The sequence below is a fragment of the Geotrypetes seraphini genome, chromosome 13 (assembly GCF_902459505.1).
Source record: "Geotrypetes seraphini chromosome 13, aGeoSer1.1, whole genome shotgun sequence".
Taxonomy (NCBI): Eukaryota; Metazoa; Chordata; class Amphibia; order Gymnophiona; family Dermophiidae; genus Geotrypetes; species Geotrypetes seraphini.
In genome coordinates, this window is record NC_047096.1 from 56,768,401 (window position 1) to 56,780,650 (window position 12,250).

Genomic DNA, 12,250 nt, shown 5'->3' on the forward strand with positions numbered 1-12,250 from the left:
GGAAAAAGGACATTACATTTGCAGCACAAACTTTTTTGGACAATTTTCCACTACAAAAAGTGACAACGACTAAAATATTGGGAATATTATTGGACCATGAACTATCATATCATGATCAGATCATGTAGTTAAAAGTTGTTTCTATAAACTACGCCTCATCAGATCCTTAGCCAAAGTCTTAGAACCAAAAGCTCTTAATGTCCTAATTCACTCTTTGATAATTTCTAAGCTAGATTATTGTAATACATTATACCAAAGCATAACACAGAAAGAAATACGAAGACTACAAATTATACAAAACACAGCAATAAAAATTATTACTAACTCTAAAAAATATGATCACGTCACTCTTCTTTTGCAAGAAGCACACTGGCTACCTATTTCACATAGAATAACATATAAAATCGCATTGTTAACATTCAAAATTCAGAAAATTAATACTCCAATATTCTTATATCGATATTTAATACCCTACTCCCCAGTTAGATCTCTTAGATCAGGGGTGCCCAATACATCGATCGCGATTGACCAGTAGCTCAGGAAGGCAACGTGAGTCGATCGCGGAGCCCATCCCGGGCTCCATGATAGACTCGTGTTGCCATCCTGATCTACGGGCCAATCAGCCTTCCTCTCCAGTGTTCTCCCTAGGGCCTTTTAGCTGGGCGGTCCGCCCAGCTGTCATCTGCCGCTGCTGAACATTAAAAAAACCAAAAAAAACCAGGCTTGGAGATTTCAGCCCATAGCGAACTTATGCTCCGGGTTCTAACGTGTGCGTGCTGGCTTCTCTTCTCTTCCCTCCGAAACCAGAAGTTATTTCCGGGGGGGGGGGGGGGGGAGAAGGGAAGCCGGCACGCATATGTTGAGAGCCCTGAAGCAAGTGTTCGCTACGGGCTAATGCGGGAGACAAGTTAGTGATGCATTTGTTATCATTCTTATTCCAGGGTTTTTCAAAGAGGTCAAAGCAGATGACTCTATGCACGATCACCTCAGTAACAACCATACAAAAATAGACAAATATACCCCCCTCCCTTTTTACTAAACCACGATAGCAGTTTTTAGCACAGGGAGCTGCGCTGAATGTCCAGCGCTGCTCTCGACACTCATAGGCTCCCTGCGCTAAAAACCTCTTGTGGTTTAGTAAAAGGGGACCTTAGTGTAAAATATAGACAGCAGATATAAATTCAGACACATTTTGATCACTAAATTTAAAATAAAATCATTTTTCCTACTTTGGCTGGTGATTTCATGAGTCTCTGGTTGCACTTTCTTCTTCTGACTGTGCATCCAATCTTTCTTCCCTTCTTTTAGCCTGTATGCTTCCTCTCCTCCAGACCTCATTCCCTCCCCCAACTTTTCCTTCCTCTCTCCCTGCCCTTTCTTTCTCTCTGCCTCCCTTTCTTTTTTTTCTGTTTCTCTTCTTTCCTTCTGTCTCCCTGCCTGCCCTTTTTCTTTCTTTCTCCCTGCCCTCCCCCAAGCCACTGCCACTGCCATTGCCATCGGGGACCAGGACCTAAACGCCACCAATAACAGGCCCCAAGCTCTCCCTGCTTTGGCCAACCAGCATTCCTCCCCCCAACATCAATTCTGCCGTCGGGAAGAGGAAGGCTGATCAGCCCAAGATCATGATCAACCTATTGGGGGAAATGCTGCCGGGTCCTGCCTTCGCGGAAACAGAAAGTAGGCAGGACCCGGCAGGAAGAAGAATTAACATTTTCTATGCGTACAGTGTGCTTTGTGTTTTTTTTTAATTTTATTGTTGGTAGATCATTTTGACTTGGTCATTTAAAAAGTAGCTCGCAAGCCCAAAAAGTGTGGGCACCCCTGTCTTAGATCAACAGATCAGTATTTGTTGACCATTCCATCATTGAAAGTAATTGGCACCAGAAGAACCAAAATTTTTTCTATTTTATGGACCTCAGCTTTGGAACAAACTTCCAATCTATTTGCGCGCTGAAACCTCCTTAGAAAAATTTAAAAGTAATCTAAAAAGCTATCTTTATAAAGATGCTTATGAATCTTAGATCAGACAATCCTTTTGATTCTCCTATTCACTTTTAGATCAGGTCTCTCCTTAACAATTACTCTTAGACTAAGTCTTCATAAAAAATTGTTCTTCCCTAATTTTTATTCTATTTTAATTGTTTATTTTAAATCAAATGTAATTTAACCTCTAATTCTTTTACGTATCTTTAATGTAATTTTTAACTGAATGGTATTAATTTGTTACCCACTTAGTAGATAAGTGGGATAGAAATTTTTAAAATAAATAAATAGATTTGCTTTTCAAACAACAAACTGGTACTACTATGTTCTTCAAAAATAACAATGCTTCTGATATTTAAACCCAGCCTTTAGTGGCACTATCCAGATAGCCATGATGACTACAGGTGTCACAAAGATGATTCATTTAAAAACAGACCAGACATGGACATGTTTCATATGTCAGGAGACCCATCATAAAGCATAACAAATGGAAGAAAAAATAGCTGAAATGGTAAAACGGGGAAACAAGACATTTTATAGATATATTAGTGATAGGAAGAAGTGCAAAAGTGGCACTGTGAGACTCAAAGGTGAAGGGGAGGAATATGTAGATGCTGATAAAGAAAAGGCTGAATTGCTTAACAAATATTTCTGCTCTGAGTTCATGGCTGAAGCGCTGGGAGTGGGACCACAGAAGACGAACATGAATAGGGATGGAGGAGAATGGTAAACCCTGATCAATTTTCAGAGGGTCGTGTTTGTGAGGAGCTAGCTAAAATAAAAGTAGACAAAGCGATGGGGTCGGATGGTGTACACCCTAGGGCAGCGATGGCGAACCTATGGCACGCATGCCAGCTGTGGCACGCGAAGGCCTTGCAGCTGGCACGCAGGAAGGTCCGCAATTAAGATATGCGGCGCGGCGGGAGGCGAGTGTGCCGGTGTCTGCTTTGCAGCTCACCTGGCAACAGGGCCGGACTGGCCATTGGGAGGACCGGGCATTGTCCCGGTGGGCCGCGGCCCATCCTCCTGTGCTGGCTGCAGTCCTGTGAGTGGATGTTTAGCCTGCCTGTCTTCCCCTTAGTATCCTATGAGCCAGGCAGTGTGTGAGGGGAAGTGGGGGGAGGAAGAGAAGCTTCACACTGAGTCTGTCACAGGAACTCAGTGAGGCTGTAGTGTGACTCCACATGTGACATCTGTAATCAGGAACAGTTCCTAGTGCTCCCATGCTAGAGAGGTGAGGATATGGGGGGATGTTAATGTGTCTAATAATGTGCTCCTCTGTAAAAACCTCTGTATCTTCCATGGGGGACATGCTAAATTCGAGGAAATAAAAAAGCTGCTTATGATGATTGCATAGAGAAGGTCAGTAAGCTGAGAGGAGGGCTGGGCTCTGTGTGAACAACCAACACACTGATCCTCTGCGCTGTACCTTATGGAAAACTCAATATAGCAAAAAACAGTAAAGTGTATATGTGGCCCTTCACAGTGCTTTTGTAAACATCATAATAAAATAACAAAGGCTCCAATAATGAAAAATAAAAGTCCTTTTCCCATACACTCAGGTCACCTCTTAATTAGTTGTTATTGTCATTAATGCGATTAACCGCCCAGGTACTCGCCTACAGCACCGAGCGTTCTTCTGTCACACCCTCCCACCCTGGCGGGAGACTTGAGGAGAACAGGAGACGCAATCTGCATTCTACATCATTTATTATTAGGTAAACTTCTACTTTGCCCTACCTGTGCTGCCTAAGTTTAATTGGACCAATAATACTAATGTTAATTATAAATTTACCTGGGCTCCTTTTTAAAAACCTATTAAATTATCTGGCTATTTGTCTAGGTGTCCAGGTTAGGGTTGCACAAGTCCGGTTTTCACCCGGACAGTATATTTTTTTACCAAAACGGATGTCTACAATTAGTAAAATTCCCCAATCACATATTTTTTTAAGGGGACGGATTTGTATACAGCACTTCATTAGATTTTTTTTTATTATACAAATTTTATCTTTTTGTAGACTTGAAGTCTTGAACAAAGAAAATGAGTACAGCAAAAAAAGCAAAAACAGATAGTGGAAGACCATTCCAAGAGGCCTGGACAGAGACATATGGAGTGATTGAACGCAGTGGGAAAGCATTGTGTATTTTGTGTAATGAAAGTGTTGTGTCTCGCACATCAAGTGTCAAACGTCACTTTGAGACCAACCATAACAGTGTTGCTGAACTTGGTTTAGCTCAAAGAAAAGAGTTCCTTGTAAGAAAATTAAAGAAATATCACTCCCAGTCTCTTAGTTTTAGCAACTATCTTTCAAAAACTAATCATCTTACAGTTGCCAGCTTTCAAATTTCACTGTGCATGGCAAAACATGGTAAGCCCCTCTCTGATGGAGATTTTATCAAAAAGGCAATTTTGGCTGGGAGTAATTCACTCTTCCATGATTTCCAAAACAAGGATAAAATTGTGCAGCGCATCTCTGAGATGCCGCCAAGCAGAAATACTGCAAAAGATAGGGTTCTGCGAATGGCTGCTGATGTTAGTCAACAGCTTACTTGCGACTTACAAAAAGCACCCTTCTACTCCATGTGCTTGGATGAAAGTACAGATTTTACTAACCATGCAAGACTAGCGCTCATTTTGCGTTATGCTACTGGTGACATCATGAGAGAAGAGCTGGTAAAACTGCTGTCTTTGCCTGGAAGAACACAAGGGATAGATATCCACAATGCTGTGATGGAGGCTTTTTCATCACTAGACATAAGTCCAGAAAAAGTGGTTTCAGTTACTAGCGATGGAGCACCTAGCATGGTGGGGACAACATCAGGATTCATTCATTTCTTTGCTAAGGAAGTAAAACATCCACTGATTCAATTTCACTGCATAATACATCAAGAGGCTCTCTGCGCCAAAGAAAGCAGCAAAAAACTTGACAATGTCCTCAAAGATGTAACAAAAATGGTGAACTTCATCATGGCGCGTGCTCTTAATTTTTGACAATTTCAAGCCCTTCTTGATGAGGTTCAGGCACAATATAACACTTTACTGATGTACAATAATGTCCGGTGGCTGAGTAGAGGACGAGTGTTAGAGAGATTTGTGGCCTGCTTGGAAGAAGTTAGTCTATTTATGAACGAAAAGGGGGAAGACTATCCTCAACTCACCAACATGGCCTGGCTTACCAACCTCATGTTCTTTACAGATTTTACTAACCACTTTAATGTACTAAACAAAAAATTACAAGGCATGGGAAAAACAGCAGAAAGCATGTTTAGTGACATCAAAGCTTTTGAGAGAAAATTGCATGTTTTTGAAAAAGACCTTGAGAGTGGACAGCTAAAATATTTTCCCAACCTAAAAATACATTTGGATAATTCTACAACATTTGTGGAGTCATAAAAAACACCAGGATATCCAGAAAGCATATTCCACCATTGTAGCCGAAGCAAAGGAGAATTTTAGTAAAAGATTTTCTCAGTTCCGTAAGATGGAGACAACCTTTTCATTTATAACTTCCCCAGAAAAGTCCACATTTGAAGATCTTGATCTTTCCTGCTTACAGTGGTTGGATATTCAAAATTTGGAAATGGAGCTACTGGAATTTCAAGAAAGCTCTATCTGGAAAAGTAAATTCAATGACCTGCGTGCGGCTCTTGAACGTATTGAGTGTGAAAGGGTGACAAATGAAATCACTGCTAGCAGTTCTGAAAATGAAATCCTAAAAGTGTGTAATTCTCTGCCAGACAATTTTAAGTCCATGAAAGCACTTGGGATTGCTCTTCTTACTTTGTTTGGGTCATCCTATGCTTGTGAGCAGCTGTTTTCGGCTTTGAATCATATAAAATCTGATGCTAGAAACAGATTAACGGATGACATGAGTGCTGCATGTGTTGCTCTGAAATTAACGCACTATGAGCCAAGGATTGACAAGTTATCAGCATGCATGCAACAACAAAAATCACATTAATTTTTTTCAGAGCATGCCCAATGCATATGTTTACATGAAGCAGTGTTTTCAGTTTGCAGTTAAGACACTTTCTAAGTTATTTAAATATTATTTAAAGATGTTATTTAAAAAAGGGACTTTACATGGCCCTGTTGTATTCCAATCTGGAATTTCCAATAAAAACGGTTGGTTTAATTGAAAGCTCTTTTGTTTTCTTTACATCATATTATTAGAAATGTAATGATTTAACTATTTTCTAATTTGATTGTAAATTTTACAAAAAAACATGTATAGACTCTTTGGGAATACACACCGAGTCTTGACACAGTTAACAGTTTTAAGAAGTTTATCTTTTTTTTTACTCAGGATACATTTGACATGTTATGTGAATAATACATTTAAAATATATTGTGTAACTGAATCAAATTCTTCCTAAATTCATTAAATTGAATGAAATCATTAAAACATTATAAATTGCCAATAAATTGAAATGAAAACCAAAGGATTGTGAATCAAATTGATTCTCTGACAATACAAAGATTCCAACCTTTAAAAATGATGTTACATAGTTCAGGCAACTTTATAAAGAGTTTTTAGATACTAAAATCTTGTTATTAAAGTTTAATTGATGTGCTGGCACTTTGAGGAAATTCTTTGGTTTTGTGCGGCAGTTTGGGCACTCGGGCTCAAAAAGGTTAGCCATCACTGCCATAGGGCGATGAAGGAACTTAGGGAAGTTTTGGTAGTTCCGCTGACTGACCTTTTCAACAAGTCTCTAGAGTCAGGAGTGGTACCGGAGGACTGGAGAAGGGCTGATGTGGTCCCTCTCCACAAAAGTGGAAGTAAGGAATTACAGGCCAGTAAGTCTGACTTCTGTGGTAAGTAAATTAATGGAGATGCTTTTAAAACAGCATGTTCAAGTAGCTTGGATAAGAAGGCAAGGAGGGAGATGGGGCAATAGGTGGAAGGGCAGGTAGGGTCAAGCGAAGGGTTTTTTTGAGAGCACTGTAATAATGGCATGTTTGAAGGCATCGAGCACAGTTGCAGTGAAGAGTGATAGGTTGAGGATTGGAAGATTAGGTTCTGACCTGGATAATCTTCTTTCTGAAAAAGGATATAGGAATTTGGACTCTAGGTGATCAACCCATGAGTTGCTTCCCATGAGCTCCTCCTCCATCCCCAGTAGGCTGTAATGCCACATTCAGTTTCTACCAAAGCAGTCGATACTCACTACAATAAAGGAAATCAAAAGTTATGGATCACAAACAAAAATGAACAGACCTTTAAATCTCTTGTTTCCTTCCTTTGGAGTAACAATCAGCTTTGCCACCCTGTCCTTGGATAAACGGCAGGGTAGACTGAATCTCCCCGATATTCGATTGTACAATATCACTTCCCTGATGCGCTTTGTCCATGAGGACATCTCAGGTCATTATAAATACTCCCTCCCTGGCTGGTTAACCGAGTGGTGCGCACCTCATTCCTTCGTATCCTTACTGCATGTGTACCCACGGACTTCGCCAGGGGCTGCTTTCCGATTTCATTTTCTGAAACCCCTTTGCCAGGCATGGTGGTGGTGGCGGAGGAAACAGCAGCGCACTCCCCAGTCATCTCCATTCTTGCCCTTGGTGGGTAATGTAGACTTCCTCCCAGGGATGGGTTCCAATTGTGGGAGTCCCAGGGCTATGTCAGCCTGCGGCATCTTTACACAACTACAGTCCTGTTGGGAGCTCCCTACTACACAGTTTTGGGCATATTTGCAGGTGCGACATTATTATCTTTCCTTATCACACAGGTGGGGCGAGCAGTGGTCTTTTGGATGGCCGAATGCCCATCTGGCTTTGTTACCCGTCCAGATGAATACCTTAGCCACTTGGTACCAGATCCTTAAGACTACTCTCCCCACCCCTTATTTGGCCCGGATTGTAGCCCAATGGTCCCGAGACCTGGCTCTTGACTATACCAGCACGCAATTCTTGGACCTTTTTGCTAACCTTATTCAATTAATGGGATCTACGGATCTCAGGGAGATGCAATTTAAGATCATACACCGCGCTCACATCTCCAGGGCCCGGGGCAAAGTCATGGAAGTCGAGGCCGTCCCCGAAGCCAAGGTCGAGACCCTCTCAGCAGACTGCTCCATAGTGCCAAACAGGGCTGTGGAGTCAGAGTCGAGGAGTCGGAGTCAGAGATACAAAAAACTGAGGAGTCGGAGTCGGAACATTTATCTACCAACTCCATTTTTGAACTTGTCATACCAATCACGAGCGATTCTTTCAGCTATAGCACACACTATATACACAGCACAAATGTTGCAAGCAGCTTCTGCGGTCTTAGAACCTTGATTAAAAGCAAAAAGAAGATGGTGTCGAAAATGCTCATTTCTTTCAACTTGACATTCCATTTTAACGATCTGAAAATTAACCAGTGCTGTGGAGTCGGAGTTGGAGTCGAGGAGTCGGAGTCAATTTTGGGTACCTGGAGTCAGAGTCGGAGTCGGAACATTTATCTACTGACTCCACAGCCCTGGTGCCAAATAGTTGAAGAATTTTAGCACGGCGTCTGCGAAGAGCTCGAGGTTGAAGAGTAGCACAGCACGAATAAGTGTCAGGACAATATTCGGGACCCTGGCAAACAATACACCAACGATGAAGGTCGGTGATTGAAATGACCCTGCCGCACTGGCTACACTTTTTGAACCAGGAAGAGGCCGGGACATAGAAAAAAAGAGAGACCGGTGAAAGAACGAGGTTCAGGGGCCTGGCCTAGGCCCAAAGGCCGCCGGCCGAAAAAAAGGCAAAATAAAAACTTTTTTTTTAAAGAAGAAAAAAGATAAAATACATGCGGGCACAGCGACTAAAAGAAAATAACAAAGCGACGGTGCGAGAAGGCAACGAAGAAGTGCAGAGCTGAAGTGAACAAGACTTCTCGGCTCCACAGAAAACGCTGAACTGAGGTACTTCACAGGAGACGCATGCTCTAACTCAGGCAGGAAGGCACTCGTGCATGCGCGGTGCAGCACTCATAAGCTCTTAAAAGATCTTCAAGCAAGTCTGCTTGCGAGGCTGTTCGCTGCGGGGCTCCATTGGTGACGTCACCCACATGTTGAGAATATGCTGCCTGCTTGTCCTGGGATAAATATAGATTTAAAAACAAGCTAAAGAACTACAACCAGAAAGTTAAACTGAAGTCAAACAGGAAATTCAAGGCTCAGTTTGAAGTGCCTTCTTTTTTGCTCTAATAAAGGTCAGCATGAAGACAATGTATTATGATGCATTTAGCTAAAAGGGAAGAAATACGATTATTATCTGAGGTTATCAAAAGCCATGCAGAAACTTTTCTACCTTTGCTCCAAGGCTAGCTTGAAATCGCCTGAGCTGCCGAACACGCATGTATTCTGATTTAACTCTCTTTTTCCAGCAAATCATACTTCTTGTGGTTGGAGGATTTGGCACATCCACTGTGCCGCTATTAAAGAGAAAAGCAGTGTTCTGAAATTCTTTTACTATTGTTCATGCAAAATATACAGTCAATATTCAGTGGCATGGCTGCCATTCAGCTTTAAATGTCTAATTTACCCTTCTTCCCAGCCCCCCACCCCACACACTCTTTTTACTAAGCCATGGAAAAGGTTTCTACCTTAACCCGGAACACAAAATGCTCCAACACTGCTCTGATGGCTCACAGAATTCCTATGAGCTTTGGAGCACTTCATGCCCCAGGCTGCAATAGAAACCTCTACCACAGCTTAGTAAAAAAAAAAAAAAAAAGGGAGGGGAGAGGGGATGTAAATGTTTAAGTTGCACATATTTTCAGTGACACTATTCATATTAATTGCTGGTTTTGAAAACCCATATACAGTGGTACCTTGGTTTACGAGCATAATTCGTTCCAGAAGCATGCTCGTAAGCCAAAATACTTGTATATCAAAGCGAGTTTCCCCATAGGAAATAATGGAAACTCGCTTTGATACGTTCCCCCCCCCCCGAGGCCAGCGGCGCTGCTCTATCCCCCCCCCCCCCCGAGAACCGGCATTGCTCACCCCGAAGGCCCCCCCCTCCCCCCGCGATCCGGAACCCTCCCCCTGCGATCTGAAGTCCCCCAGACCCACCCAAACCCGCTTCTTACTTTCATCTCAGCCTCGGCACCGGCATGTCCTGTGCGTTGGTGCTGGTGCCCAAAGATCGGCCTCCTCTTCTATGCTGGAGCCTTGAGCATCTGCACATGCTCAAGGCCTGCGAGTTCATGCTCTCTCCGAGATTCTCAGAGATCTCAGAGAGAACATGAACTCGCAGGCCTTGAGCATGCGCAGATGCTCAAGGCCCCAGCATAGAAGAGGAGGCCGATCTTTGGGCACCAGCACCAACGCACATGACATGCCGGTGCCGAGATGAAAGTAAGAAGCTGTTTCGGGTGGGTCTGGGGGGACTTCAGATTGCGGCGGGGGGGGGGGCCCAGATCGCAGCGGGGGGTGCCGGATCGTGGGGGGGGGAAGGGTGCCAGTTCGTGAGGGGGGGGGGGGGCGCTTGTAAATCGAGGCACGCTCGGTTTCCGAGGTGCTGATTTTGCAAATGTTTTGCTCGTCTTGCAAAACACTCACAAACCGGTGCACTTGTAAACCGAGGCACCACTGTATATATCTTTAAATATTCAGAATTATTATTGCTGTTTACCCGACACTTCCCACAGGTAAGTTACACATTCAGCAACTGAACATGGTAAAATTATGGTCTTACCTGTTAATTTTCTTTCCTTTAGAAGCAGCAGATGAATCCAGACTAGTGGGTATAGCTCACATCGACCAGCAGGTGGAGATAGAGAACTGATTAACAGTTGGCCTTAAAGCCTGGTGTTCCTTCTGTTGATTCAATTATGCACTCTGCCCAAGCATCCCGAAAGGAGAATGAGCCGCCACAAAACTCCATTCCAGTAGAAAATGTGTCTTTCTCTTCTTATCCTTATCATATGTTTCTCTTTTGTTCTTTTTTTTATTTTTATTTTTTTCAGTAATGAAATAATACACTTACCAACTATAGCCCCAACTAACCCAATCAACTAAACACCCTACACACAACCAGTGCCTTTGGGGAGGGGCTCTGGATTCATTTGCTGCTTCTAAAGGAAAGAAAATTAACAGGTAAGACCATAATTTTACCTTCCATAGCAAAGCAGCAGATGAATCCAGACTAGTGGGATGTAGCAAAGCAAACTCAAACTGGGTGGGACGCCAATGCCGCCTCTGTCAGCACTGCCGCGCCAAAACTCGCCTCTGACCGGGCCGCCACATCCAAACGATAATGCTGTGAAAAAGTATTTGTCGACGACCAAGTGGCCGCTCGGCAAATCTCCTCTAAAGACATCCCCCCGGACTCCGCCCAAGAGGTCGCCAAAGCCCGAGTGGAATGAGCATGAAGGTGCTCCGGTACCTTCTTCCCCGACAACACATACGCCGAAGCAATAGTGTCCTTGACCCAACGCGCAATGGACGCTTTAGACGCCGCCATCCCTCTGTTTTTACCCGCGAAAGCGACAAAGAGATGGTCCGACCGACGAAAATCATTCGTCACTTCCAAATAATGGAGAAGCATATGGCGTACATCTAGCAGCCGTAAAGACAAAAATCGTGACCCCCAATCCTCCCTACGAAAGGATGGAAGGAACAAACTCTGGTTCACATGAAAGGAAGAAATAACCTTCGGCAGGAAGGATGGCACCGTACGCACCGACACCCCAGTCTCCGAAAAACGCAAAAAGGGTTCTCTGCAAGAAAGCGCCTGCAGCTCCGATACTCGCCTTGCTGAAGCCATTGCCACCAAAAAAACTGTTTTCAGCGTGACATCTTTCAACGTGGCCGCTGCCAGGGGCTCAAAAGGTGCCCCCTGCAACTTCCCAAGGACGAGTTTAAGATTCCACGTTGGACAAATACGCTTAACCGGCGGGCGGATATGGTTCACCCCTTTGAGGAAACGGACCACGTCCGGCTGCGACGCGAGAGCCGAGCGATCCACCCGGCCCCTGTAACAGGCAATGGCCGCCACCTGAACCTTTAAAGAGTTATAGGCTAACCCTTTCTCTACGCCCTCCTGCAGGAAAGCAAGAATAGCCGGCAGAGAAGCCTTGAAGGGCGCCACTCCCTGGCGACCGCACCATGCCTCAAAAATCTTCCAGACTCTCGCATAGGAGGCTGACGTCGAAAGTTTCTTGGCTTTAAGCAGAGTGGCGATCACCCTCTCTGAATAGCCCTTCTTTTTTAGCCTTGACCGCTCAATAGCCAGGCCGTAAGACCAAAGCGGGCCGGATCTTCTATCCATATTGGACCCTGAGTC

General features: G+C 43.7%; 1 protein-coding gene across 11 annotated transcripts in view; it reads right to left on the reverse strand.

Moving 5' to 3' along the window:
- Positions 1 to 12,250, reverse strand: part of EZH1 (enhancer of zeste 1 polycomb repressive complex 2 subunit) — a 235,978-nt gene that overhangs the window by 176,874 nt on the left and 46,854 nt on the right. For 10 of the 11 annotated variants that reach the window (XM_033918305.1, XM_033918308.1, XM_033918309.1 and 7 more), the window contains one exon: positions 9,269 to 9,392. The exons of the other annotated variant lie outside the window; for it this stretch is intronic. In XM_033918305.1, the coding sequence (XP_033774196.1) occupies positions 9,269 to 9,392 (124 nt within the window). The remainder of the gene's footprint in view (positions 1 to 9,268; positions 9,393 to 12,250) is intronic. 11 annotated transcript variants of the gene reach the window in all.